Raw genomic sequence first — 27,034 nt, 5'->3', positions numbered from 1 at the left:
TGCGCAGACTGTATGGTTCCAGAGTCATGGAAAAAATAGTTTTTAGAGCCGGTTTTTAAGACTGATGATCGCTTGGTACCGGGAAATTATCGATTACTTTCTCTACTGGATATCACAAAGTCTTCTCCACGTTTGTTTTTAGAACACCTGCAAACGTGGGTGCCCACGAATACGATTCTACACCAATTCCAAACAGGTTGTCGTGCAGGGTCGAGTACTATCCATAACATACGAGTACTCGACACAATAATCACTCGCGTCACCAAGGGTGATGCTCCTTCCGCAAACATTACATTTGTGGACTTTTGGTCTGCTTTCGACCAAGTAAACCCCACGATCCTTATGGGAAAAAATGAAAAAATGGGGATGTACAGGCCGGCTGTTAGAGATTGTGGTGGCTTTGTATACTAACACTACAGCGCAGACCCGTCTTGATAATTGTGGGAACTTGTTGAGACCATTACGAATCAATGCTGGGGGGTAAAGCGGAGTTGTATGCTGGGCCCCCTGTTGTTTAATATCTATATATCGGATCTGCTGGCCCGCATGACCGAAATTGCAGAATGCCCACCCCAGATTGGAGACATCACGGTTCATGCGGTGCTGTATTTTACTTATTTGTATATTTATACAGCGTACGTATGTGGACGACTTGGTGGTATTTGACCATCTGCTAAGTGGAATATAGGCTGTATTAAATGAACTTGGTCGGTACGCTGTGGAGCACAATTTATCTGTGAACCTGGGCAAAACAAAGGCTATGTTTGGTATCCAGGAAAAAGGTAAACTGGTATAAATGAAACACTGATCTAGCGATTATTGAGTACAGCCAGACTTACCAATACTTGGGCCTGGAATTATCCTGCAAGGGTGACTGTCATCATTGAGGCTAAACACAGAAGAGCTAAGCACATCTCTCATTTGACTCGCAGACATATAAATGACCATGCATGCTTCTCTTTGAGGGGTGCGCTTACCCATTACAAACAATGCTTTTGTCCATCCATGTTGTATGGTCTTGAGGCATTGACCCATGGGGATTTCAAGTGGTTAGATTTCGTGGAAGGGTGCTTTTGGTCTTATGTTTTGGGGCTCCCTTGGAGCACCGCGGTTGAATATATTCGACTTGAGCTAGGTTTAACACCATTAAAAGCTCTGTTGCTTAAACTCAAAGTGGAATTATTCATCCGGGCTTCAATGTCACCTTCATGCCCCCTACTGGTATTTGGTGAAAAACAGGCTAAAGGTATGAAAATATCCAGGTGTGACCCATTGATGCAGCAGGTCAATAACTTTTTCATTGTTGAATTGGCACCTCGACTTAAATATGCTCTAAAGTTGATATTGTTAAAGATCCTTTGGGGCGCAGAGTGCTTAATTGGGACTGGCTACATGACTATAATCTCCTATCTGAGTTACACTTGTACCCTATGATGTCTAAGGTGCCCCATAAATATCTGGCACCCCAACACTAGTTACTTGCCCTGACACAGCTGTCCGCAGATTTCATCTAAGGAGGCGCACAAACCAGTTGCCTCTGCGTGCAACTCACGGGGGCAGGTGGAATGTGCCCCCCGAGGACCGGTTCTGTCGTATTTGTACTATTCCAACAGATGTGGAGTCGGTGAAGCATATGTTGACTGACTGCCCACGGGGGGGGGGCACTTAACAAAAAGGAAACGCTCTAATAGTGGCAAAACGGTCAATAAGATGTCATTGGTGTAAAGGTTTCTGATTGAATTTTGACCTGGCTATTTAGAACATTTTGAAAAAGTATCGTTTTATATGTTTGTAATGATTACATTTGTAATAAATGTTAAATTCTATCTTAGTGATAAATGTAAAGATGTAATTATCATGTTTTGAAAGGTTGAGTTTCTCAACCGTACCAAATAAATAAAATCAAAAAAATAAAAAGACCACTTATTTGACCACGTTGGGCAAATGTGTTCATAATCTGTATGTGATTACGTCTGATGAATTCTGGGTACTATGTCTGAGCTCGGATCCGCTCGCAGTGCGCTTTGCACTTTATAGAGTTTGCATGGGGGTATGTGATTACGTCTGATGAATCTGGGTACTATGTCTGAGCTCGGATCCGGTCGCAGTGCGCTTTGCACTTTATAGAGTTTGCATGGGGGTATGTGATTACGTCTGATGAATTCTGGGTACTATGTCTGAGCTCGGATCCGGTCGCAGTGCGCTTTGCACTTTATAGAGTTTGCATGGGGGTATGTGATTACGTCTGATGAATTCTGGGTACTATGCCTGAGCTCGGATCCGGTCGCAGTGCGCTTTGCACTTTATAGAGTTTGCATGGGGGTATGTGATTACGTCTGATGAATCTGGGTACTATGTCTGAGCTCGGATCCGGTCGCAGTGCGCTTTGCACTTTATAGAGTTTGCATGGGGGTATGTGATTACGTCTGATGAATTCTGGGTACTATGTCTGAGCTCGGATCCGGTCGCAGTGCGCTTTGCACTTTATAGAGTTTGCATGGGGGTATGTGATTACGTCTGATGAATTCTGGGTACTATGCCTGAGCTCGGATCCGGTCGCAGTGCGCTTTGCACTTTATAGAGTTTGCATGGGGGTATGTGATTACGTCTGATGAATTCTGGGTACTATGTCTGAGCTCGGATCCGGTCGCAGTGCGCTTTGCACTTTATAGAGTTTGCATGGGGGTATGTGATTACGTCTGATGAATCTGGGTACTATGTCTGAGCTCGGATCCGGTCGCAGTGCACTTTGCACTTTATAGAGTTTGCATGGGGGTATGTGATTACGTCTGATGAATTCTGGGTACTATGCACTTTATAGAGTTTGCATGGGGGCTCAAAAATACTACCTCCTGGGTTTGTTGAATAGTGAAAGACTCAACAGTTGGGCCGGTACTGAAACGAATTTCTTATGCTAGGTAAAAGAAATAAATTGGGAATTTTTAAAAAAGTTTTCTATTCTAACTTGTGAAAAAATATATATTGAAAACTAATCGTATGGATGATATGTTATTAGTACATGTATTTTTATTTGTATGCATATTTAATTTGAAATGAGTTTGATAAATGAATTGTACATTTTGGGTTAGATGTGATATGTTGTGAAGGAAATAGGATATGAATTGGTGGATTTAAATATGAGACTTATAAATGAATTGTTAAAGTTCTTGATAGAACTATAAACAATAAATAAATAATAAAGTGGGATTATACGCCTCCTTCCATTCGGGAGATTCTAATGCCGTGCGGTTTTTAATGTTGCATTTTGGGACTTGTAGTCTTGCATCCCCTATCATAAACACAGGGCTACACATCCCAGAATAGCAGGTTAATACTAGGAGTGGGCAAGCAGCCCCCAGATGGAATTGGGCATGTTGCTATGGCTGGGGTGGGGGGGGGCACTGGGAAACCACAAAGTTCCTGAAGCACAGACGCAAATCTTATGAAAGTTTAAGGGCCGGAGTACAGCAGGGGGCGCAGTTTCTCTCCTTGAAAGTGTATGCGGGGTACACCGCTGTCCGGTCTCTGGCTGAGATGCCCAGTATAGCAGTGTGACTTTGGATGCAGTGTCATTGCTTTAGGATTGTTGGGATCGAGTGCCCTGCAGTTGTCCAATATGGCACTAAGGGCGCTCTAGTGTCCTTATTTCGGCCGAAGAAAAGCACCCTTTGTTCGTTGTCCCAGCGGGATGCATATGCTGTTATGAAGTGTCCCAGTGTGGTCTGGTCTGTCTGCAGTGGGTGCAGTGCCCGAGGGTGGGTGAGTCTCTGGGCTATTTCTACTGTTGTCAATTCCTCTTATGTGGAAGAGTTGTTATGCAGAAGTAGAGTGTACAGTCTGTGTGCAGCGTCTGCAGTGTTCCAGTCCTCTGTAGTCTGGGTGCAGTATTGTGAATATCCCCACTGTGGGCCAGTCATCTCCAGTCTGGGTGCAGTGTCTTGCATCTTCCCAGTGTGGGCCAGTCATCTCCAGTCTGGGTGCAGTGTCTTGCATCTTCCCATTCCTCCAGTCTGGGTGCAGTGTCTTGCATCTTCCTATTCCTCCAGTCTGGGTGCAGTGTGTTGCATCTTCCTATTCCTCCAGTCTGGGTGCAGTGTCTTGCATCTTCCTATTCCTCCAGTCTGGGTGCAGTGTCTTGCATCTTCCCAGTGTGGGCCAGTCATCTCCAGTCTGGGTGCAGTGTCTTGCATCTTCCCATTCCTCCAGTCTGGGTGCAGTGTCTTGCATCTTCCTATTCCTCCAGTCTGGGTGCAGTGTGTTGCATCTTCCCAGTGTGGGCAGTTCTCTCTAGTCTGGGTGCAGTGTCTTGCATCTTCCCAGTATGGGCAGTCATCTCCAGTCTGGGTGCAGTGTCTTACCTCTTCCCAGTGTGTGCCAGTCCTCTGTAGCCTGTGTGCAGTGTCTTGCATCTTCCTAGTGTGGGCCAGTCCTCCAGCCTGGGTGCAGTGTCTTACATCTTCCCAGTGCGGGCCAGTCCTCTCGAGTCTGGGTGCAGTATTTTGCATCTTCCCAGAGCGAGCGACTCATCTCTAGTCTGGGTGCACTGTCTTGCATCTTCCCAGTGTGGGCCAGTCCTCCAGTCTTGGTGAAGTGTCTTGTATATTTCCAGTGTGGGCCATTCATCTGCAGTCTGGGTGCAGTGTCTTGCATCTTTCCAGTGTGGGAATGTCATCTCTAGTCTGGGTGCAGTGTCTTGCATCTTTCCAGTGTGGGAAAGTCCTCTCTAGTCTGGGTGCAGTTTCTTGCATCTTTCCAGTGTGGGCCAGTCATCTCCATTCTGGGTGCAGTGTCTTGCATCTTTCCAGTGTGGGAAAGTCATCTCTAGTCTGGGTGCAGTGTCTTACCTCTTCCCAGTGTGGGCCAGTCCTCTGTAGCCTGTGTGCAGTGTCTTGCATCTTCCTAGTGTGGGCCAGTCCTCCAGTCTGGGTGCACTGTCTTGCATCTTCCCAGTGTGTGCCAGTCATCTCCAGTCTGGGCACAGTGTCTTGCATCTTCCAAGTCCTCTACTCTGGTTGCAGTGTGTTGCATCTTCCCAGTGTGGGCAGTTCTCTCTAGTCTGGGTGCAGTGTCTTGCATCTTCCCAGTATGGGCCAGTCATCTCCAGTCTGGGTGCAGTGTCTTACCTCTTCCCAGTGTGGGCCACTCCTCTCTAGTCTGGTGGCAGTGTCTTGCATCTTTTCAGTGCGGGCCACTCCTCTCTAGTCTGGGTGCAGTGTCTTGCATCTTCCCAAAGCGGGCGACTCATCTCTAGTCTGGGTGCAGTTTCTTGCATCTTTCCAGTGTGGGCCACTCCTCTCTAGTCTGGTGGCAGTGTCTTGGAGAGCCCGAGAGTCCTGTTCTATCTGCAGTGTCCAACCCTCTCGCCTCTGTGCCGTATCTTGCAGGTTCCCTGTGTGGGCCAGACCTCCGGCCTGGGCACAGCCTCTTGCATCTTCCAAGTCCTCCAGTTTGGGTGCAGTGTCTTGCATCTTCCCAGTGTGGGCACTTCTCTCCAGTCTGGGGGCAGTGTCTTGCATCTTTCCAGTGTGGGTCAGTTATCTCTAGTCTGGTTGCAGTGTATTGCATCTTCCCAGTGTGGGCAGTTCTCTCCAGTCTGGGTGCAGTGTCTTGCATCTTTCCAGTGTGGGCCAGTCATCTCCAGTCTGGGTGCAGTGTCTTACATCTTCCCAGTGTGGGCCAGTCCTCTGTAGCCTGTGTGCAGTGTCTTGCATCTTCCCAGTGTGGGCTAGTCCTCCAGTCTGGGTGCAGTGTTTTACATCTTCCCAGAATGGGCCAGTCCTCTCTAGTCTGGGTACAGTGTCTTACATCTTCCCAGTGCGGGCCAGTCCTCTCAAGTCTGGGTGCAGTGTCTTGTATCTTCCCAGAGCGGGAAACTCATCTCTAGTCTGGGTGCAGTGTCTTGCATCTTCCCAGTGTGGGCAGTTATCTCCAGTCTGGGTGCAGTGTCTTTCATCTTTCCAGTGTGGGCAAGTCCTCGAGTCTGGGTGCAGTGTCCTACATCTTCCCAGTGCGGGCCAGTCCTCTCGAGTCTGGGTGCAGTGTCCTACATCTTCCCAGTGCGGGCGAGTCCTATCGAGTCTGGGTGCAGTGTCTTGCATCTTCCCAAAGCGGGCGACTCATCTCTAGTCTGGGTGCAGTGTCTTGCATCTTCCCAGTGTGGGCAGTCCTCTCTAGTCTGGGTGCAGTGTCTTGCATCTTTCTAGTGTGGGCCAGTTATCTCTAGTCTGGGTGCAGTGTCTAGCATCTTCCCAGTGTGGGCCAGTCCTCCAGTCTGGGTGCAGTGTCTTGCATCTTCCCAAAGCGGGCGACTCATCTCTAGTCTGGGTGCAGTGTCTTGCATCTTCCCAAAGCGGGCGACTCATCTCTAGTCTGGGTGCAGTGTCTTGCATCTTCCCAAAGCGGGCGACTCATCTCTAGTCTGGGTGCAGTGTCTTGCATCTTCCCGGTGTGGGCCAGTCCTCCAGTCTGGGTGCAATGTCCTGCATTTTCCTAGTGTGGGCCAGTACTCCAGTCTGGGTGCAGTGTCTTGCATCTTCCCAGTGCGGACCAGTCCTCTCTAGTATGGGTGCAGTGTCCTGCATCTTCCCAGTGTAGGCCAGTCCTCCAGTCTGGGTGCAGTGTCCTGCATTAGTGTGGGCCAGTCCTCTCTAGTCTGGGTGCAGTGCCTTGCATCTTCCCAGTGCGGGCCAGTCCTCTCTAGTCTGGGTGCAGTGCCTTGCATCTTCCCAGTGCGGGCCAGTCCTCTCTAGTCTGGGTGCAGTGTCTTGCATCTTCCCAGTGCGGGCCAGTCCTCTCTAGTCTGGGTGCAGTGCCTTGCATCTTCCCAGTGCGGGCCAGTCCTCTCTAGTCTGGGTGCAGTGCCTTGCATCTTCCCAGTGCGGGCCAGTCCTCTCTAGTCTGGATGCAGGGCCTTGCATCTTCCCAGTGCGGGCCAGTCCTCTCTAGTCTGGATGCAGTGCCTTGCATCTTCTCAGTGCGGGCCAGTCCTCTCTAGTCTGGGTGCAGTGTCCTGCAACTTCCCAGTGTGGGCCAGTCCTCTCTAGTCTGGGTGCAGTGCCTTGCATCTTCCCAGTGCGGGCCAGTCCTCTCTAGTATGGGTGCAGTGTCCTGCATTTTCCTAGTGTGGGGCAGTCCTCTCTAGTCTGGGTGCAGTGTCTTGCATCTTCCCAGTGCGGGCCAGTCCTCTCTAGTGTGGGGTGCAGTGTCTTCCATCTTCCCAGTGCGGGCCAGTCCTCTCTAGTCTGGGTGCAGTGTCTTCCATCTTCCCAGTGCGGGCCAGTCATCTCTAGTCTGGATGCAGTGCCTTGCATCTTCTCAGTGCGGGCCAGTCCTCTCTAGTCTGGGTGCAGTGTCCTGCAACTTCCCAGTGTGGGCCAGTCCTCCAGTCTGGGTGCAGTGTCCTGCATTAGTGTGGGCCAGTCCTCTCTAGTCTGAGTGCAGTGCCTTGCATCTTCCCAGTGCGGGCCAGTCCTCTCTAGTATGGGTGCAGTGTCCTGCATTTTCCTAGTGTGGGGCAGTCCTCTCTAGTCTGGGTGCAGTGTCTTGCATCTTCCCAGTGCGGGCCAGTCCTCTCTAGTGTGGGGTGCAGTGTCTTCCATCTTCCCAGTGCGGGCCAGTCCTCTCTAGTCTGGGTGCAGTGTCTTCCATCTTCCCAGTGCGGGCCAGTCCTCTCTAGTCTGGGTGCAGTGCCTTGCATCTTCCCAGTGCGGGCCAGTCCTCTCTAGTCTGGGTGCAGTGTCTTGCATCTTGCCAGTGTGAGCCAGTCCTCTCTAGTGTGTGGGGTGCAGTGTCTTGCATCTTCCCAGTGTGGGCCAGTCCTCTCTAGTGTGGTGTGCAGTGTCTTGCAGCGTCCCGGTGTAGGCCAGTCCTCTCTACTCTGTGTGTATTGTCTTGCAGCGTCCCGCTGTGGACTCCGGCTGCAGTGTTTCACAGAGGTCCCGTGTACAGTCTAGTGTGCTGCGAAGCTCTGCTATCTGGGCGCACTTCTGCCTTCTGCCAGCAGGGGGCCGGCTGGGCCCTCCTCCCTCCCTGCCTGTGGTTTCCGAGGGCCGCTCGCAGGAGTGCAGCCGTAGTTTCCTGCCACCGGATCTGGCGCGTTGGCTCATAGTCCCCCCCACTGTGAGCGATGCGGCAGCCATGGACCTGCGGGGCGAGTTACTGAAGTCCATCTGGTACGCCTTCACGGCGCTGGACGTCGAGAAGAGCGGCAAGGTCTCCAAGTCCCAGCTTAAGGTAGGGTTTCATCTGCGGTCCTGGGTGGGGGTCCTGCCCGCGCCGGTGCAAGGTCCGTGGAGTGCACAGGTGGGGTGAGTAACAGGTCAGGGGCAACCAGCTCCCCTCTTGTAGCCTGCTGCATTCTGGGACGTGTAGTCTTGGTTGCTGAACGTCGATCGGACCAATTAGTCCAACTTGGCACAATATGCCAGGAGATTGGTACAGGAAAATCTAGCATGTCCCTCAATCCGCCCTCATTAGGAGGGCACAGACCTCTCTGCTAGGGTTCCAAAGGCCTCCCTAGACTCCAGGCCCCCGCCAAACGGGTTCCCTCCATTGAAACTCACGGGATCAGCCCCCCGGGACTCAGTGGGTTCAGGCGTTACCCCTGATTATTAATGCTTTCAATAAGGGCTCCTGGTTGGACAGAAAACTGGACAGAAACTGGCACTCGCGCTTCTCGGGGCCCATTCCCCCTAAAGCCATATTTCAGTCCAGCCCAGCTGCTGCCAGACTCGCACTGCCCTGTGGGCCAATGCCCGAACCCAGAAGACTAGCGTGGCTCCGTGTTTTGGGTCAGAGTGGTCCACTTTTGATAAGTTACATCACTGTGCGGCTTGTAGTTTTGGCCAGTGTTGCTGAATTCTTATTCTTTTAAGTGCGGAATTTGCATCACATTGTATCAAAAACCTCCGCCCTGTGCACTAGTGTAACAGTCTGCAAAAAGGATGACTTGCCATTTGCAACTGCGGGACACTTTATTTCATCGGTGTCCAAGACGACTTTATGCCCCAGTCCGACCCTGGCTACATCCCTTATCAATGAAGGCTCACCCCCCCCATCTGTAGGCTGTAGGTGTTTGCTTAAGTGCCCGCCCATTGACTGCCCATGGCCGTGCTAATCCCTATGGCCGTTCGCACCCAGTTCCTGCGCCCCCCGCCCCCAAAAACACATTTTAGCCAGGTCTGCCTTCAGCCACTCGACTTATAAGCACTCTGCCTGTCCTTCACTGAAGTCCTGTTAACATCACGCGCTGGCAACGCCAATTTTGGCTTTTGTATAAGTGTTAGGCATTTGCCAGGCACTGCTTTTTTATGCCCAGACGATCGTACCTTTTTGTAGGTGCTATTAATAGCTAGTCAATACCATTACGGCAGTGCCTGGCAAAAGCCTTTATCAAAACTGTTGGCATTGACAATGCTTGCTCTAGAATGCAATTCCGTAACCACGTACCTCTCTAGCCACTGCACCCCTCCAAGCTGGCTGATGGTTTCTTCCATGGCTCACGTTCAGGCTGGCCTTGGTTCACTGCGTGTTCTGTGTGCGGGGTGAGGTCTTTTTTGCAGTTCAGATTTGAGACCAATTAGGTGACATGATTCCATCTGACACAACCCTTCAAGTGAGCTTTCTTCTAGCCGGGCCTGCACCCCTCCAGTGAATGAAGGATATTGCACAATGAAGCGTCCCTAGCCATTCGCATGAGGTGCAAACCATCAGCCGGCACCTCTCGGCGCTCTTTGGCCTGTTACCCATCCCCTGCCTCCTGGGCTTCTGTCACAGCGCTCTGACTTGTCACCCATCCCCTGCCTTCTCAGCTTCTGTCACAGTACTTTACCCATCCCATCCCGTGCCTTCTCCGCTTCTGCCACAGCACTCTGACTTGTTACCCATCGCCTGTCGCAGTACTCTTTGGCTTGTTACCCATCCCCTGCCTTCTGTGCTTCTGTCAGTGGCTTGTTACCCATCCCCTACCTTCTCCGCTTCTGTTACAGCGCTCTTTGGCTTGTTACCCATCCCCTACCTTCTTCGCTTCTGTCACAGCGCTCTTTGGCTTGTTACCCTTCCCCTACCTTCTTCGCTTCTGTCACAGCGCTCTTTGGCTTGTTACCCATCCCCTACCTACTCAGCTTCTGTCACAGCACTCTTTGGCTTGTTACCCATCCCCTACCTTCTCCGCTTCTGTTACAGCGCTCTTTGGCTTGTTACCCATCCCCTACCTTCTTCGCTTCTGTCACAGCGCTCTTTGGCTTGTTACCCTTCCCCTACCTTCTCCGCTTCTGTTACAGCGCTCTTTGGCATGTTACCCATCCCCTACCTTCTCCGCTTCTGTCACAGCGCTCTTTGGCTTGTTACCCATCCCCTACCTTCTTCGCTTCTGTCACAGCGCTCTTTGGCGCGCCCTTTGGCTTGTTACCCATCCCCTGCCTTCTTCGCTTCTGTCACAGCGCTCTTTGGCTTGTTACCCATCCCCTACCTTCTTTGCTTCTGTCACAGCGCTCTTTGGCTTGTTACCCATCCCCTACCTTCTTCGCTTCTGTCACAGCGCTCTTTGGCTTGTTAGCCATCCCCTGCCTTCTCCGCTTCTGTCACAGCGCTCTTTGGCTTGTTACCCATCCCCTGCCTTCTCCGCTTCTGTCACAGCGCTCTTTGGCTTGTTACCCATCCCCTGCCGTCTGTGCTTCTGTCAGTGGCTTGTTACCCATCCCCTACCTTCTTCGCTTCTGTCACAGCGCTCTTTGGCTTGTTACCCATCCCCTACCCTCTCCGCTTCTGTCACAGTGCTCTTTGGCTTGTTACCCATCCCCTACCTTCTTCGCTTCTGTCACAGCGCTCTTTGGCTTGTTACCCATCCCCTACCTTCTTCGCTTCTGTCACAGCGCCCTTTGGCTTGTTACCCATCCCCTGCCTTCTCCGCTTCTGTCACAGTGCTCTTTGGCTTGTTACCCATCCCCTACCTTCTTCGCTTCTGTCACAGCGCCCTTTGGCTTGTTACCCATCCCCTGCCTTCTCCGCTTCTGTCACAGTGCTCTTTGGCTTGTTACCCATCCCCTACCTTCTTCGCTTCTGTCACAGCGCCCTTTGGCTTGTTACCCATCCCCTGCCTTCTCCGCTTCTGTCACAGCGCCCTTTGGCTTGTTACCCATCCCCTGCCTTCTCCGCTTCTGTCACAGCGCCCTTTGGCTTGTTACCCATCCCCTGCCTTCTCCGCTTCTGTCACAGCGCTCTTTGGCTTGTTACCCATCCCCTGCCTTCTTCGCTTCTGTCACAGTACTCTTTGGCTTGTTACCCATCCCCTACCTTCTTCTCTTCTGTCACAGCACTCTTTTGCTTGTTAGCCATCCCCTGCCTTCTTCGCTTCTGTCACAGCACTCTTTGGCTTGTTACCCATCCCCTGCCTTCTCCGCTTCTGTCACAGTACTCTTTGGCTTGTTACCCATCCCCTGCCTTCTCCGCTTCTGTCACAGTACTCTGACTTGTTACCCATTCATCCCCTGCCTTCATGAGCAGCAAGATGGAGGCGGTGCCTGGAAAGTGCTTAAGGTGCACTGTATGGGCCTCTACAGCTTCACAAAGCGCGATCAGCAGGAAAAGCGGCCTGCACTTCAGACAGCACTTTCCTCCTCCGCTTGGGTTTGAAGTGCTGTCTCCAAATAATTGTGTGTATTTAGCTGCTGAGCACCTCAAGCAGTGCTGTGCAGAGGGGCCACAATGCTGTGCAGAGGGGTTCCATCAAACGCAACGTAGGTGCTTAGCAGCGGTAACACAAAAGGTATATACATCGGGGCGATGCCACTTGCTAGTGGTTGCGTGTGAATCATTGACTCAGTGCTGTGGTTTTGGGGCAGTTGTTCCTGGTTCAGTTGCCCCAGTCAGTGGTGTTATTTCTCTTGTGTGTGGTCAGGTCTTGATAATTGCTGCTTTTGCATGATGGCGCAGCAGCATGGTTTGCATGTAGTGTGCAGCGGTCAGCTATGCTGCTGCTTGCTGGTTCAGCTGCACCAGTCAGTGTTGCTCTTTTCCCCTTGTTCTGGGTGCTGTCAGGCAGTGGGTGAAACAGTAGCATGGTTTATGCGGCAGCGTTGCCACTTGCATTAGTTGCTGTTGCCTTTTGCTGGCTGTTGGCAGCACTCCTCCAGTTTGGGGTGCAGTGAGCACTTTTGCTGTTTCCTTGTTTGATTTGAGGAGTGTATGCTATTGTGGTATCTCTTAGGCAACAGGTTGTGCTTCTCTTTTGTGATCTGACTGTAGTTCGTTGGTGTGGGTAGGATACGGCTTCCGAAATCCTATTGCTTTAGTTTGTACTCACCCCTTCGGGAACTCTAGTGCGCGCCACGAATGCTGTTGTAGCGATAGAGTGGTGCAGATCACGGTACAGAGTATGGTACCCTTGTTGCTGTTTCCTGGTTGCTTGAATTTGAAGATGTTGCTGGTTTCTTCTGGGGTTGCTCTCAGACCGGATGTGGATTCCTGCTGCGTTGCAGTCACTGGGGTTTAGTTGCATGGTTTAGATTGTGTTCGCTGCTCAGTGGGTGTGTTTTACTGTTCCCTGATGGGAGTGCTGTTGTATGTGTTGCTGTTTGCTTTGGTAGTGGAAGAAGTCAGGAAGTGAGTGTTGGTTAGGGAGAGAAACTTGGGGCAGGAGGTGGAGCTGCCAAGCCCTGATTGTTAAGATTCGTCATGAAGATGTAACCAGGTGGTCCAACTTATTGGTTGGTGCATTGATTGTAGTGATCAACGATGTTTATCCTCAATGTCCCACCCCCTCCGCACTTATGAGTGCTCTCAGAGAGTGGTTGCCGTGGTGTTGACCTTCGAGTGGTAGCACTGCCTTCTTTGGGTTCGCTGCCCACCAGTGAGTCCTGCTGGTTTACTTGCTCTGTTGGACGCTGCTGGTTTTTCTTGTTCGGAGTGCCGTCGGGCAGGAAGAGGGAGGGGGAGAGACAGGTGGGGGGGGGGGGGGGGGGGTTGGGTGCTTTTGTGCGGAGGGCTCCTAGTCTAATGATGCTTTTGGTGTGGTTGCAGTCCAGAGTCGGTATGGTTGAGTTGCAGTTGTTGAAGTGACATCTAACCTGCTTCCTGTGCATTGCCCATCACTGGGTTTGTTGCCGTGTCCTGGTTTGGTTGCCCTTCCCCTGGTTGTGACTGCTGTCAGGCAGTGGCTGTGTTTGAATTGCTGTTGCCGTATCATGCAGCAGCATTCTGGCATTCTCTAGGTGCCTTGTACAGCACATCCATTGTTTTATGTTTCTTCCGTTTGTCACGTGGCGCTTGGAGTGTTTTGTTTGTATGGGACACCGGATAAAACACTAAATAATTGAATTGATTGTGATTCAGTTGCCATCTTGAGTTTTCATTTTGCGTCGAGCCGTGCATCAGAACTTTGCGGTGGGAGGGACACCGGAAGCTGGCGTTTCACGGGGAAGGTGGTGAGAAGCGCCTACATTATAAACTCTGAATTAAGTAAGGGTGCCCGCATTATACTCCTGGCGTCCCTAACCTAGCAATATGTTTTTGATCCTCGACAAATCATTAGCAGTGTTTTCCTATACCATTGTTCCTTTTTCTGCTAAATTTGGGACCGCATGGAAATGATTGAAACACCAATATTACATAGAATATTAGTAAGCATTGACAAAGCCAATAGGTTTTACGTTTGCAGTTCATTGCGTTTTGCATTGATAGGCATGCATTTATGGTTTTCCATCAACAGTCCCAGCTCAAGGAACATGCAAGCTGAATGGCCAGTCATCACGTGACTATTATTGATACATTATTATTGCATGAGTTCTTAGCCTCTGTTGGCAGATTAAGTACTTGTTGTGTTTTCAGTTGGCAGCCGAGACATGAAGCCTGCATTTTAGGCTTGCTGCTCCAGAGGACCATCACGTTATTTTGATCTCTGTACATCAATAATGTCACACCTGCAAGCATCAATGGCGCAGGGCCTTTATTTCCAACATATTGGTTTAATCCTTAACAATCTGTTAACTCCAACACTACAAAGTAGGACTGTAAAACTCTGAAATAGAATGCAGGAATGCATATAATACGGTGTCCAGTCAGTATGTCGAACGCGTTTTTTCGAATGCAAAAATGTGGAAAACATTATGTCGAGAATGTTTTTTTTCAAATGTTAATTTTTTTATTACGTTTTTTGGGGGTGTTGGTAAGTAAAATAAAGTGTAAAAGAAAAATACGGGAGTTTGGGGGGAACCCCCCATTAAAAAAAAAATAAAATAAATGAAACATTCAATTTTTTTTTTTCGACTTAATGTTTTTGACATTTTTTGCATTCTAAATAATTGAATTTGAAATATTAACTATAACCATATAATAGATTTACTGGTCATATGTATTACTTCCTAACTATCATTTGCAACAAGATGAAAATATTTCACTGTACCAACAGTTTGCCAGCAATGCAGTATCAACAGCCTTGTAATCATTACGAATACTACTGGTCTATGAAAGATCTGAAAGCTGAATGCCATATTGCGGTTTCTGGCCGAGAAACACTTGAGCAGCATTCATTCCTTACCAATTACCTCTGGGTCAACATAACGGATCTTACATTTCACGCATACCTCTAGCTAAGCGAGGCCCACGGATAGGAAATGTAAAATTGCACACTCCGATCCAATTGCAGGGTTAAGGGTATTACCCAAATTGATCGGGGAGAATTGACTGAATTTCAATGGTTCTAATTGACCTTTTGCACAGTTGTCCTTTCATATAAATATATATTGGGTTGGTTTTTGTTAATTAAATTATTTAAAGTGAATTGGTGGGGGAGTTGCGGGGGGTTTTGGTTTGGGTGGGGGGGGTTGCCCCCCTGCATATATGTCCAAATTGACATTTGAAATTTGGTCAATTCTCCCGCGAGCAATTCTCATTTTGTCAATTCGTATACACCCGGCTTAAGAGATGGTTGCTTCAGTCTAACAGAGTGAAATCCTTGTACATTATATCACACTTTTGTGCTTTCAGCATCCAGCCTCCTTACAAACGCTCGATGCATCAAATTCCACCAAGACTGGCAGAACACTCTCCAGTGAGTGGAAGGGAAAGATTGAGAAAGTGAGTGCGTCTGGCAAAGAGGGACATATGGAGGAAGAAAGGATAGATGAAGTGATACAGGGAGGAGAGATGGCTGCTGAGCCTGAGATGGACTGGCTTGGTAGGATGACTTGGAAGAAGGAGTAGGACGAATAGCAGATTGAGGACTAAAACAAAGGAGGGCTGGAACAGAGGAGAAGGACTATGACAAACAAGGCATATATTTGTTTTCAAAAATTAATTAGCAGATATTGCTAATTAAAATGTTCTTGATTAGCAAACCCCATTTGATTAGTAATGTTGTACTAATATTTTGAATGTCAACAGAAGTTATTTGGACCCAAGACATAAAATGAGCAACAATGCAGCATTTTTGTGTACTGCTGAGGTAAAACATTTGTGAGATTAGTCAGGCCTTGAAAATTGTTTAGAATTCAGCAAGACCTGCAGATCGAGTGACTTAGTTTACCTACTTGACCTAAGAGAAATGCACTCGCCCCTAAGCAAAGGATGACACAAAATGTAAATGTGCTTTCTGTAAAATGGTGCATATCACCACAAACCCACTTTCATTTGAACATTGCTGCCACCCAGAGACCAGCCATGCACAGTGAAACTTGTATTTGACATTTATGGCAAAGTAAATAAAAGTTTCAAATATCCCCTGCAAATGCTACCCTTTGCAGAAGACTTCTTGACTATGAGAGTGGGCGAGTAGACTTAGCAAACCCTGGATGAGTGTCTGTAAAATATAAACGGTTAGCTGCATGAATGGGCACCAATAAATAGATATTGTAAAAAAGGCTCTGAAAACAGTTCGGCCAGCTGTCTCCCGCAGGTGCCAATATATAATCCAATCCTTATATAGAGCAAAGTGAGCCCTGGAGGCTTATTACAGTGCATGGTATTGCAGTACAGCTGTAGATGGAACTATTCATCACTACAATGTGTAAACATCTATCAAGCTTTGTGCATTCATTGTGTAAGAGGAAGGACAGTACGAGACTAAGTAGATCGGATGGTGAAGAAGTCAGAGAACTGGCCAAAATAGGTGGAATATTGTAGTTTGCGGCGATCTCACGTTCAGGGCAGCTGGTATAAAGCAACAGGGTGATGAGAAAAGAATGTCAAGAAGTTTGGGATCCGCTCATGGATTGAGCACCAGTTGCAAAGATGTATGCAACCAGTAGGTCACAGAACTAGGATTGCCATCAAAAGCATTTTGCTCTGTGATCATGTACATTTTCAAAAGTGTTCACTAGTCAATATGATGCATCTTCCCCAACAAAATTAAGTATAGTTGACCCTGAGATTTAGATACACTAAGCCCCACCTTACTGTAAAGCATGGAGGAAATGCAGTCTTTTACTGTAGCAATATTTTAATTATGCATTATGTAACATTAACATTTTTATGAATGGAATTGCATGGCTGTCTTTGAAACAAAAAACAAAGTTAACACCTACTGGTCTTTGCCAGACAAGATATAGTTAGCTTAATAAAGGTATGCTTCCAATGTACTTCTTTCTAGTTTGCAATTATTTGAAAAAGACAAAATGCGAAGGTTTCTTTTGGAAGAAAATCCTGCAGATTCCACGAAGCACACCGACCGCCTGTGTTCTATGTGAAATGGGGATTTCTTCCTTAAATGCGAGAATAACTTGGAATAAACTAGCGTTATTCAGGAAAACCTATATAGAAGCAAACCTACCTCCTTTGGAAATTCTAATGGGCAACGATACGAGAAAGAAATCAGCGTTAGTCGAATGGAAGCAAAAATGTAAAGAAATCTTGAAACAGCTGGGGTCAGACGAAAAAACACTTTGGTGTAATCCAGATGCAGTAAAAAGAAAGCTGCTAGATCTTGACTGGATCGACATTGGCGAGAGAAGAACAAATCATAAATCTATGCAAAATTCTCCTCCGGGGGTTAAAAAACGCACCATCCTGCAAAGATATTTGATCATTGCACCCTGTAAACGCCTAAGAAGGCTATACCTAAAATTCCGGATAAACAGCCTAAGGAAATATTGAGAAATAGATGGCAAATCTCCCAAGGAAACACAAAGTGCAGATTCTGCAATGCAGGAGAAGAAAACTTAAAACATCTTGTGCTTACTTGTGTTGAATTGAAAGACAAACGGGAGAACTGTTTAAGGAGAGAGATGAATCGATATCAGACGTACAATCAAGAAGACTGGTGGAGACAACTACACATTACTGAATGTAAATCGCTGCTGATAGCAACGATGCGATTTTTAGACCAACTTCAATCCCTGATAGAGCAGACCCCAGCAAATGACACTTGAAAGCACATTGATCAAACTAGGAAGAAATTCTGCTTGGAGCTCACTCGATGAGTGTAACATCTCAGCTAATGAGTAGAGAAAATTCTATTCTTTTGTTTTCTTCTCTCTTTTTCTGTTAAGTAATGAAATCCAGAAAGCTAATTTTAAGATGAGTACTAATGTAAAGTTTTGAATTGAGGTTTATATTTCAAAAGTTTGTATAAACTATATGAAATAAAAAAAATCTTGCATAGTGCTCCCCCACAGGCCTTTAGCAGTCAAGAGTAGAGATGACTGCTGCACTCTCCATTCATTTAACCCCTCTAAACTTGCACAGAAAAATGAGGGTGGAGAGAGGGCGCCCTGAGGGCAAGAGATGAATGCTGGGTGAACTGTGTTTTCATTGAACAGGGTAACTTAAATAGCTTGTTTTGCTACAGGCATTTTAATTTAATTAGCAAACCTACAGAATTGCATAGCAAATTACTATGCAACACTGCTTATTTTATATCTTGATTCATTAGAAGGAATATAACAAAGGAGTGATTAAATAGGAGGACTATGATGAGGGACTATGAAGGGGGAATTACAAAGACAGAGGACTGAATAAGAACGAGGCAGGGGACTCAAAAGGAGGATTATGATGAGTTAGGATCACACAAGTTGCAGATTTTGATGACTTTTATTGCACTCACTGAAAAAGCTATGCAGAGATGGAACAAAACATTAGCTTATGAAGTCCCACAGACCTCTTCATCAGATGTAAACTGATTTGTAAAGGAATCCCAGAGCACAGATAATTCTCAAAAAGAAAAAAAGAGCATTTCATTGGCTGAAGGAACGGAATAAATGGAATCTGGGCCTGGGGTTGCTTTTTTTTATTTTATTAAATCTAAAAGGCCATAAACACTCCTGGAAGTAGGAGACGCAAGGTACCAAAATCTGAAACTTGTGTGATTTTAAAACTGGACTAACACGGCGTTTAACTTTTCCTTGCGCTTCAAGATGGGTTATGAAGAAAGACTATTACAAAATGAGAAGGACTATGATGGAAGTACATGAAAGAGAAAAGCTTTGACGATAAAGTATTTCAAATGAGAAGTATTATCAAGTGCTTTGATGAAAGGGAAGATTCTAATGGACTATGACGAAGGAGTTAGACTAGAGCAAAGGACTATCACGGAGAAGGACCAGGAGCAGATAAGAAAGCTTTGCTGGCTGAGAAGCACCAGGGCAAAGGATTCTGATGAAGGACTATAACGGAGACAGACTCATGAAGGACAAGGGCTATGACGAAGTGCTATGATTCAGAGCAAGGAAGCTAGACCGCGATGAAAGGGAAGACCGATTACTAAGGACGGCCATTGAGGAGATGGCCTATTCTTTGAGTTTATTTGCTTATATGCTCTACATTTGCTATGATGGACTATGGCAATGGACGAAGACTTGGGACCAAGTAGGGATGGCTTGTGATGGAGGACCATGATTGAGAAGGCCTAGGACAAAGGACTTTGATGAAAAATAACAGCTAGGAAGACAGACTCGGATGCTAAGATTCTTTGTAATCTTTGCAATGTATCCCATTGGAGACTTTCGTTTTAACTGGGTCAGCTTTTGCATTGAAAACAAAAAATACAGTTCCGAGCGGTGATACTGACTCTGGATTTTGAAGACCCTCTAAGTAAAGCCAAACACAGGAACAGGAATATTTTAGACTTCGTTAATGATTCTAAAAAGTTATTTCATGAATGTTAGACTGGGCTGGTCCTGTTTGTTTGTTTTTTTGACAGTCTCATTCACAGGGAAAGTTAGAGAGGCACACGTGTCAGTCCCTTTAAGGACCGCAGAATTGCATTGTTTTGCGAAGGAAATGGTGTTTATGACTAATGGATATACCTTGTGTTCTGTGCTAAATGGGCGCCTACAGCAAGTTTGGATTAGTATGTCTCTGAAAAGAAATCATTTTCTAAGCCTGTGGATAAAGCTGCACAAGGACATTAAAAACAGTTATTAAGAAAGCAGAAGAGCAACGTGGGAAAGTTAGGTTTCAGAAAACGTACATTGCAGTGACAAACAAGACAAGAAATGAAATTGGCAAAAGCTGCCCATTACCGAGAGACTACTGAAATGGCATAGCCCTTTTTAAAAAATCAGTTTGTCACTGCATGAATACGCTCCTAAATCATATAATTGATCATTTATTCCAAACGTCTATTGGTCTCATTTATACATTTGCTTTTTATTAATACAGGGGTGACGTGCACTGCCATCTTCACAGCAAAAGCATCCGTCTGATGCATTGGTGCCATGATGTAGCGCATAGTGCTCCGTCGCACAGCACGGAAGAGGATTAGGAGGGGAGACTGGTGGAGGAAGCAACACATCGGTGGTGGAACTCGGAACAAGTATCCATGCTCCTGCGGGGGCCGGAGAGTAGGGCAGGGATGATCTGGCCCAAGCGGGTCGATGTGGACTGTGGTTGCCCCTCAAGTCAATCATGAGGATGAGGGGTTTGCTAAGTAGACTGGGGTTAAGGGGAAGCCTCAATCCCAAAGGGGTTTGAGGCAACTGAGCAGTCTAGGGATGCAGAGTGCGAGGAAGGCCATTAGGATAGCGGCGATGAAGAAACTGCCAACTGGAAGAACACTGATATTTTCTCATGGAATTGATCAAATCAATTAGAAATAGACATGATGCAAAGCTGCAGCAGAACCATAATGCTTATAGCCCAGAAATAGTACCTCTAAGGCCTGTGATGGAATAGTAGAACTACCAGGATTCAGATGCAGAAGGTCTGACTTCAGTTACTCAATATGGATGGTGTCCTTTTGTCAAATATTGTGTTGTAAAACACGTGACGGGTGATGCTTTGGCCTCTTCGTTGGTTGTTAATGCTTGCTGAGCGAAGGGCTCTATTCCATCTTAACTGAGGTCTAGTCGTTCTCTGCCGTTGCTGATGAAGGCACATCTTGGCCCATTTGGTTTTGGGGCAGATTTAAGGCCCATTGCGCATCTCTCTCTGGTGTGGAGGACCTTCGGGGAGGCTTGACCAGGCCCACCTGCTTCAGTCTTGCCAGGTAGGTTTTATCCTGCACTGTGGTATTGGGACCTCTACCTTACAGGCGGTGACGAGGCACTGCATAGAGGTGCTGGGTCTGGATGGAACCTGCCTGCTTGTGCCTTTGGAGATCTCTGAGACTTTTGATAGTCTGCTTTGGGACACTCCTGACCATCTTGGCAGGACACATCGGGACTGGAGCCCATTGTTCGTTCTCTTCCTTTCTAACAAGATACTCCACTCCTTGTGACCTGCGGGCTGGACCAGGGGCCCATCACATCTCCCTTGATTTTTAACCTGTACATGGGGCTGCTGGGACATGGTGAGAGGGAGGGGTTCCATCCACTAGTATGTGGACGACGCCAATTATAGAAGGTGACCTGGTGGTGTCCTCATCTGTGTTCCCCACATGAAGGGAGGTCTCGCATCGATTGCAGTGTATAGGACCCCAGTCTTGCTAAAAGGAAATCCCTTGTAAACAGAGTTTATTGTGTGTCCTCTGGAAAAAAGAATACAGAGACTCTTCAGGATTGGGTGGTAGCAATGAAATTGAATACTTCTTGATTTGGCCCTATCCCTCAGAGCTTGTCTTTTTTCATACCATGAAAGTGTTCGCATATCCGATATCCAATTTTCATAGTGTGGTGCTGGTGTTTCTAATGGCACAGAACTAGCTGAATGAGTCCAAGGCATGAATGTAAGTTCTTAGCACTGCTTGTGTGCTTAAGAAATGGGGGTCGAGGGGAGACACTTCCCAGCACCATCATTCTTCCTGGAAATTGATTCCTGTTTCCATGGGGACAAAAACGGCTAGAACCGAGAGGCTGTCCGCGACGTTGACCTTCGCATGAACTGTGAAGGGAAGCACTGTGACCAAGTCTGCAGTATTCCAAATGAAATGCCCAAGGAAACAAACCGGTTAGGACCCAACAAAAAAAACCAACCGGTTGGCAAGAGGTGCACTGTGGGTAACTCCTTCCTCGATTATGATGACCGCCTCCAAGCTGGCCTGGCAGCAAACCAGACACGACTTGCCTTCAGTACCAAGAGAAGCCAGCCAGGAGCTGAGCACCTTGCGAGCACCTTGCGAGAAACTTGCGAGAATCCACGATCTCCGTCGCTGAACCAGAGCCATGTTCAAGATGTGGCCCGGGAGCCAGAGGAGAATTTGACGGAGGAGCATTTGACTCCATGATTTGGGAGGCTGGCAGTAAAAATGTAGTTCTCGTCTTGCCTGCAGTATTTTTAAGAAAGTAAAAATCGATTTCAATGACAAAAATATATTGTTCTTGCAATAAAAGCATTGTTTGTAGCTAGCACTTCCTGTAAATTAAAACAACTTTTAGGCTGTCGTCACAACAAAGTGCACTTTGGCAAAGGGCCTCGCTGTGAAAGGTGCTGCTCCTGGCCTGAGTAGTGCATGTGGCATAAAGCGGTAGACGCGTGCCGGTCTGTTGCTCGCTCTTATGCTTTGTTTGCGAGCATTGGCCTGATTTGAGGGAGTATAATGGCAAGGTGCACCGCTTATCTTGAATCCTCATCCTGTGCAGAGATATCAACACCCACCTAACTTTGCCTTCAATCGCACCGCGCCATCCTACCTGGCAGCCATGATAGGGTAAGTCAATCAGCGAACAGTGCCCAGAACCTCTTGAAAATAGGGGTGAAGGTGTCACCTCAACACCCTGTATATTAAACGGTCTCGCATAAGAGACAAGCAAGTTGGAGCCAAACTCAAGATCCCCCTCTTCTATCGCCATTTGGCCCGCATCGCTTGCGATGCAAGCACCGTCTTTCGAACAATCCCATATCACCATTATTGGTTCATGTCCCTCAACGCATCATGACTGTGTGTTTGTTTATAGGGATTTCAGTATCCGAAAAAAATGTGGCAGCAGAAATGTTGTACACATCGTCCTGAAGTTCTTGAAGTGTTTCCAGTTCAGTGCACCAGACATCTATACAAAAAAAGCACATTTTAGAACAATACAACCCTAACTTCTGCATAAAATGTGTAAGCCAATTTAATTTCAACAACCCTAGATGAAATTCCCATTGATTATAAATATGGCTGTCTGGGTTGATTGCAACTCGGGCAGCCCTTTAAGGTAACGGGACTGATTGTAAGTGTGTGATACAAGATTGTGTAAATGGCAGACGTGCAGTATGCAAATCCCAGGCAGCCTAATACCATTAGAAGTCCAATACAGGAAAAGTATATCCAGATGTCTCCAATGATTCCAAATCCTGAAGCTACTCTGAAAAATATGCTTTTCAGGCACATGACAAACTCATCAACGTAATGTACAGGGCACTGGTGGCGGAGATAAATTGGTGAAAAACCTTGCACCCCAACTTTAGCAACTGTGAAAGGCGTCAAGTTTGGAGATAGGAAATCGAACACGACTTGGTGTTAAAAGAGGTGTTAACGTTACTGGAAGAATCTGCGGAAATTGATTAGCGCTGCGCGCGTCCAACATGTGGGCACACTCCCTAACCAGACCTTTACTGTGCAGCATCGGTAACTGAACATCGATAATGGCTCCGATTCAGCATCTCAAGCCCCACCAAAAGTCAATTGTAGACTGGTTTTCTTTGAGTTGCGTCTGAACTCTGAAGAGTCCTGATGTTCTTAAGTTCTCTTTGCTCAGCTGAGGGACTGGTTACAGAAATTCAAATGTCTGGCGTTTGGGGGGTCCTTTGGAATCCCAAGACAATTCAGTCTTCACGAAGCTGGCCGCAAAAAATGACCTCCAGAGACTCTTCAGATCACTTCCCTTCCATTGAATGGTGTTGGCTTTGAGAATGCACTTCCTCTTAAATTCTGTCTTCTAGGAGTCTGCAACCGGCCAGGCTCCAAATATTTTGCTACGCAACTCCCATGATCCTTTGATATAGACTCTGCTGGCTAGGACTGATGGTTGTTTTAGTCTAAAACATCTGGAGGGCCAAAGGTTGTAGAACCTTGCCGTACTCTCGCCGTTTTATCTCGACTCTACTTCTATGCCTGAGACGGCAGAGTCTTAGAAAATTCTCTACAGACACCCAGATGTGTCCCTAACAGACAGGTTGCACCACAGAACTCTAGCCTCACCTCACTTTATATCACCCAGAGACCACGTGTATAGCTTGACTTGATGGTCGGGCTATCAGATCTCTGGTTCAAATGTGCAGCACTTTTTCGCTGCTGTAATTAGTTGTGTCGAAGAAATGGTGCAATCGTGTCTTAACAGTGGCCATGTACACTGTGTACACACACATAAAATGAACATTACACACACATAAAATGAACATTGGTGCATGTTCGATGCACTGCCATAGTTGGTGGTCCTGTTTGGCCATAAGATGCCAAGAGCTGGCAAATGGTGTAAATACCTGGGGATATCTAATGCATATAGAAGATCCAAAATTGTTAGCTTTGCCAGTGCTTGTTCTGACCAGAAATTCGATGCAAGGAACGGGTGTAAGGATGCAGATATGCTCATTGGTCAGGTGGCTGCACAATTGGTCAAGATATTTTTATTACAACAGCAGCTGGTTAACAGCTGCCATTTACGACACCCACTTACAAGCACAGAGCTTGTTCCAAGGGATCCCAGTGTTGTATGTTTTGGGAAAGGGAGTGGCAGGTACTGAGCAGGAATGCCTATAGGGACTGGCATGATCCTGGGCAGTCAATGGTTTGGTAAACATCCCAAACGCCCAGAGGCAGTGTCCCTCCTCCTAGCCCATCTCTCACATATCTTCACTTCCCATGCCAGTAGTTTTCACTTATAGGCAGTGCTGACAGTGCTTGTGAATAGCCAAAACTATAAAGTATTCTGTATCTTATTGTATATTTTTTGTAAAAGATGTGGCTGGTCTGCAAAGGTTTTCAGAATTTCGTCTCTGAGCAGTTGACATGTGCTAGAGAGAATGGATGCTTTTCATCCTGTGCTTTGCATAAATCCTTCCTTGTCCATGGCTAAGAATGGGCAGGGGGGGTGCCCAGAGTACTAGGCCAGTAAGGGCTGTGCGGGTTTGCGAGCAGACCTCCACCTCCACCCTGCATTGCCATGCCCACACCTTTGCAAAGACCTCTATCTAAAGGTATGGAGCTGTGTGTCCTCGGCTGTGTAGGGTTGCAAGGATGCGGCCTAAGTACTGTCGTCCATCTTGCAGACCTGGCCAGCCTCCTGTCTTTTACTGTGCTAGTTGGTTGTTGGCTTGTTACCCACATGTGGTATTGATAATTACGCGCCCATCTTGAGCTCCCGGCTGGCTTTGTTAGCGAAAGAAGGTAGATTTGGCACAACCAGTTGTACACGTCCCCTTGCATAAGGGTTTCCTTGATGGAAGAGCAAAGCGGGAAAGGGACCCACTTGGAATACTATTTCTTTGGCTACGCCTTTGTATTTTGCCTACCGGTTTTTAACGTAACCTTTTAGCACCCGGGTGACTATCGCGGACTGGTAGATTACTACGTTTAGAAACTTGCCCTACTCCCTTCCTCCCTTCCATAGAAGATGCTGGATTCAAGCATGGGATTGTGGCTAATTTCCCTAGTTTTATGGGGGTGGGCCCTCAGTTTTGTTACACAATTAAACCGTCTTTGGTAGACTTTCAGGGACATGTGCCAAACAGATGTTGATAGTTTCTGGAGTGCGAGATTGCGTGCTACTACAGACATGTTGCGTGGGCCTTCTCCAAAATGGCTGGTATTTGGTTTGCTGTGATTGGTAAGGATTACAAACTGACCGGCCAAGTGAAGGGCTCCCAAGGGCAGTGGGGTTTCCTTTCCCTGACACTTTGAGGAGCTGGAGCTGGCAAGCCAAGGTGCCACCATGGGCCTACTAGTGCCTGGAAACACTATCACGAATGGCGCGATAATCACTCCAAATCACAGGGACACTTGAAGGGTTTCTAGTTTCCTTTTGTGGGGCCTAGGGCTGTCCTCCTCGTTCTTGTCTTGTTATGACCCTCCTTCCTAAGTCAGGCGCCTATAGCTCCAGGCTAGTGCTACTGAATGTTGACCCCCCCCCCACCCCCTGTCTAAAACATGTGGCTTGGGCTAGAGAGGATTATCTAAATGCTGGGAATCTAAACTTCCTAAGTGTCACTACTCTATCCCATCATTGGTGATCTAATAAGAGCTGGGATTGACTACCCTGCCTACCCACTTAGCACACACTCGCACTGCAGAACCACCTTCACTGCTTAGCCAATCCAATACCTGGCCTGCTCCGCAACTCGCCTCCGCACTCTGACACTCCTTCCTGCCGGCCAATTGATCTGCCTCAACCTCTGACCTCACCTGAAAAATACCCACACTTCCCGCTTCCTGTGCCTCCCTTACAGCCTTTCCTGTAACACCATGACTCATGGTGTTACTAGATAATTGGGATGACAAGAAGTAGAGGTAGTTTTTAAATAGAGTATCTGTATGTTTTTAGTTAGGTGAAAGAAATCCATACCAGTCTATCTGAGGCAAAGAGTCATCGAGTTCTTTGTAAACGTCCGGAAGAAGGTCAAGAACGAGGGGGCGAGCGTATAAACCCCATAAAAGACTGAAACATATGTCGACGAGTATAGAACTGTTTCAAAAAATATGAACAGATAAAACGTCTATATTCACATTGGGTTTTGCAGGTTTTGCAAATTATTGTGACATTGGTATATGAGTTATTATACCAAATCAACAAGAGAAGAGCTTTTGTGGCCATTATAGACAATATGGAGGAATGAATGACTGAAAGAAAGGGATGTGTGTGGATGAGTTTGTTTTGGGTCAGAAGTTGACGAATTCTATTATTGATTATGATGAATTATTTAAACACGATGTATTGTTCAACTTGATGAATTGTTTTAAATTCATATAGATTTTTTGAAAGCGGTAGAGTTCCTTGTCATCCTACCTATTCTGGTTCGAACCCCATTATATTATATATAGACTTACCTGAGGAACCAGAGGATTTAACAGGTAACCCCTTACAATTTTGTATAGGCTGTCTGTCTGCCAGGATTGGATCTCCCCCTCTCTCGTCTAGTCTCCACCCTGGGAGTGTGTGTAGGCAGAAATGTCATAAGTAGGGGGCTAAACCCCACCCACTTGCTCTGCCGTGTTCTTCCTTGGAGCCTCTCGGCAAGTATGTCTGGGGTGGGGTACAGGGTCGGACTGGGACAAGAAATAGGCCCAGTCCCCCAAAGAAATGTGACCAACCCCTCGCCTCAAAAAAGTGGCTCACCACTCGCCTCATGACCATTGACAACATCACCGGAAGTGATGTCCTTTGACCCCACTCCAAAGTGACATCCCAGGAAGCCATGAAACACGACCTTTCACCCCTTGACAAAACAGGAAGTGGCATCAAATAGCATTGTCCCTAAGTACACGAAATTGCTGTGAATCCAAGCAGACGTCCAAGGCCAAATGAAAATATGTTATTGTATAGCACTTACGCTTAAGCTTTTTTTTTTTTTATAGAACAAATATGCATACAATATCACCCAACCTGTGTTGGCACTCATTTATTTATTTATTTTTTTTGCATTTGGTTAGATGAAACCTTTTACAAAACGTTCTAATACAAAATTCTCACTCATAGGCACTCATTTATCGACCTAAAAAGAATGAAAGGCTTTTTGAAAAACAAAAGAT

At 47.1% G+C, this 27,034-nt stretch overlaps 1 protein-coding gene across 1 annotated transcript in view; it reads left to right on the top strand.

Moving 5' to 3' along the window:
• Window positions 1-8,051: 8,051 nt before the first annotated feature.
• Window positions 8,052-27,034, top strand: part of DEF6 (DEF6 guanine nucleotide exchange factor) — a 396,152-nt gene continuing 377,169 nt past the window's right edge. Inside the window, exon 1 of the mRNA XM_069633471.1 lies at window positions 8,052-8,232. Within this exon, the coding sequence (XP_069489572.1) occupies window positions 8,137-8,232 (96 nt within the window). The 5' untranslated portion in view covers window positions 8,052-8,136. The remainder of the gene's footprint in view (window positions 8,233-27,034) is intronic.

The sequence above is a fragment of the Ambystoma mexicanum genome, chromosome 13, assembly GCF_040938575.1.
Source record: "Ambystoma mexicanum isolate Mex_15411 chromosome 13, UKY_AmexF1_1, whole genome shotgun sequence".
Lineage (NCBI taxonomy): Eukaryota > Metazoa > Chordata > Amphibia > Caudata > Ambystomatidae > Ambystoma > Ambystoma mexicanum.
The sequence above is the reverse complement of the archived record's forward strand: the minus strand, read 5'-3'. Positions and strand labels throughout refer to the sequence as shown.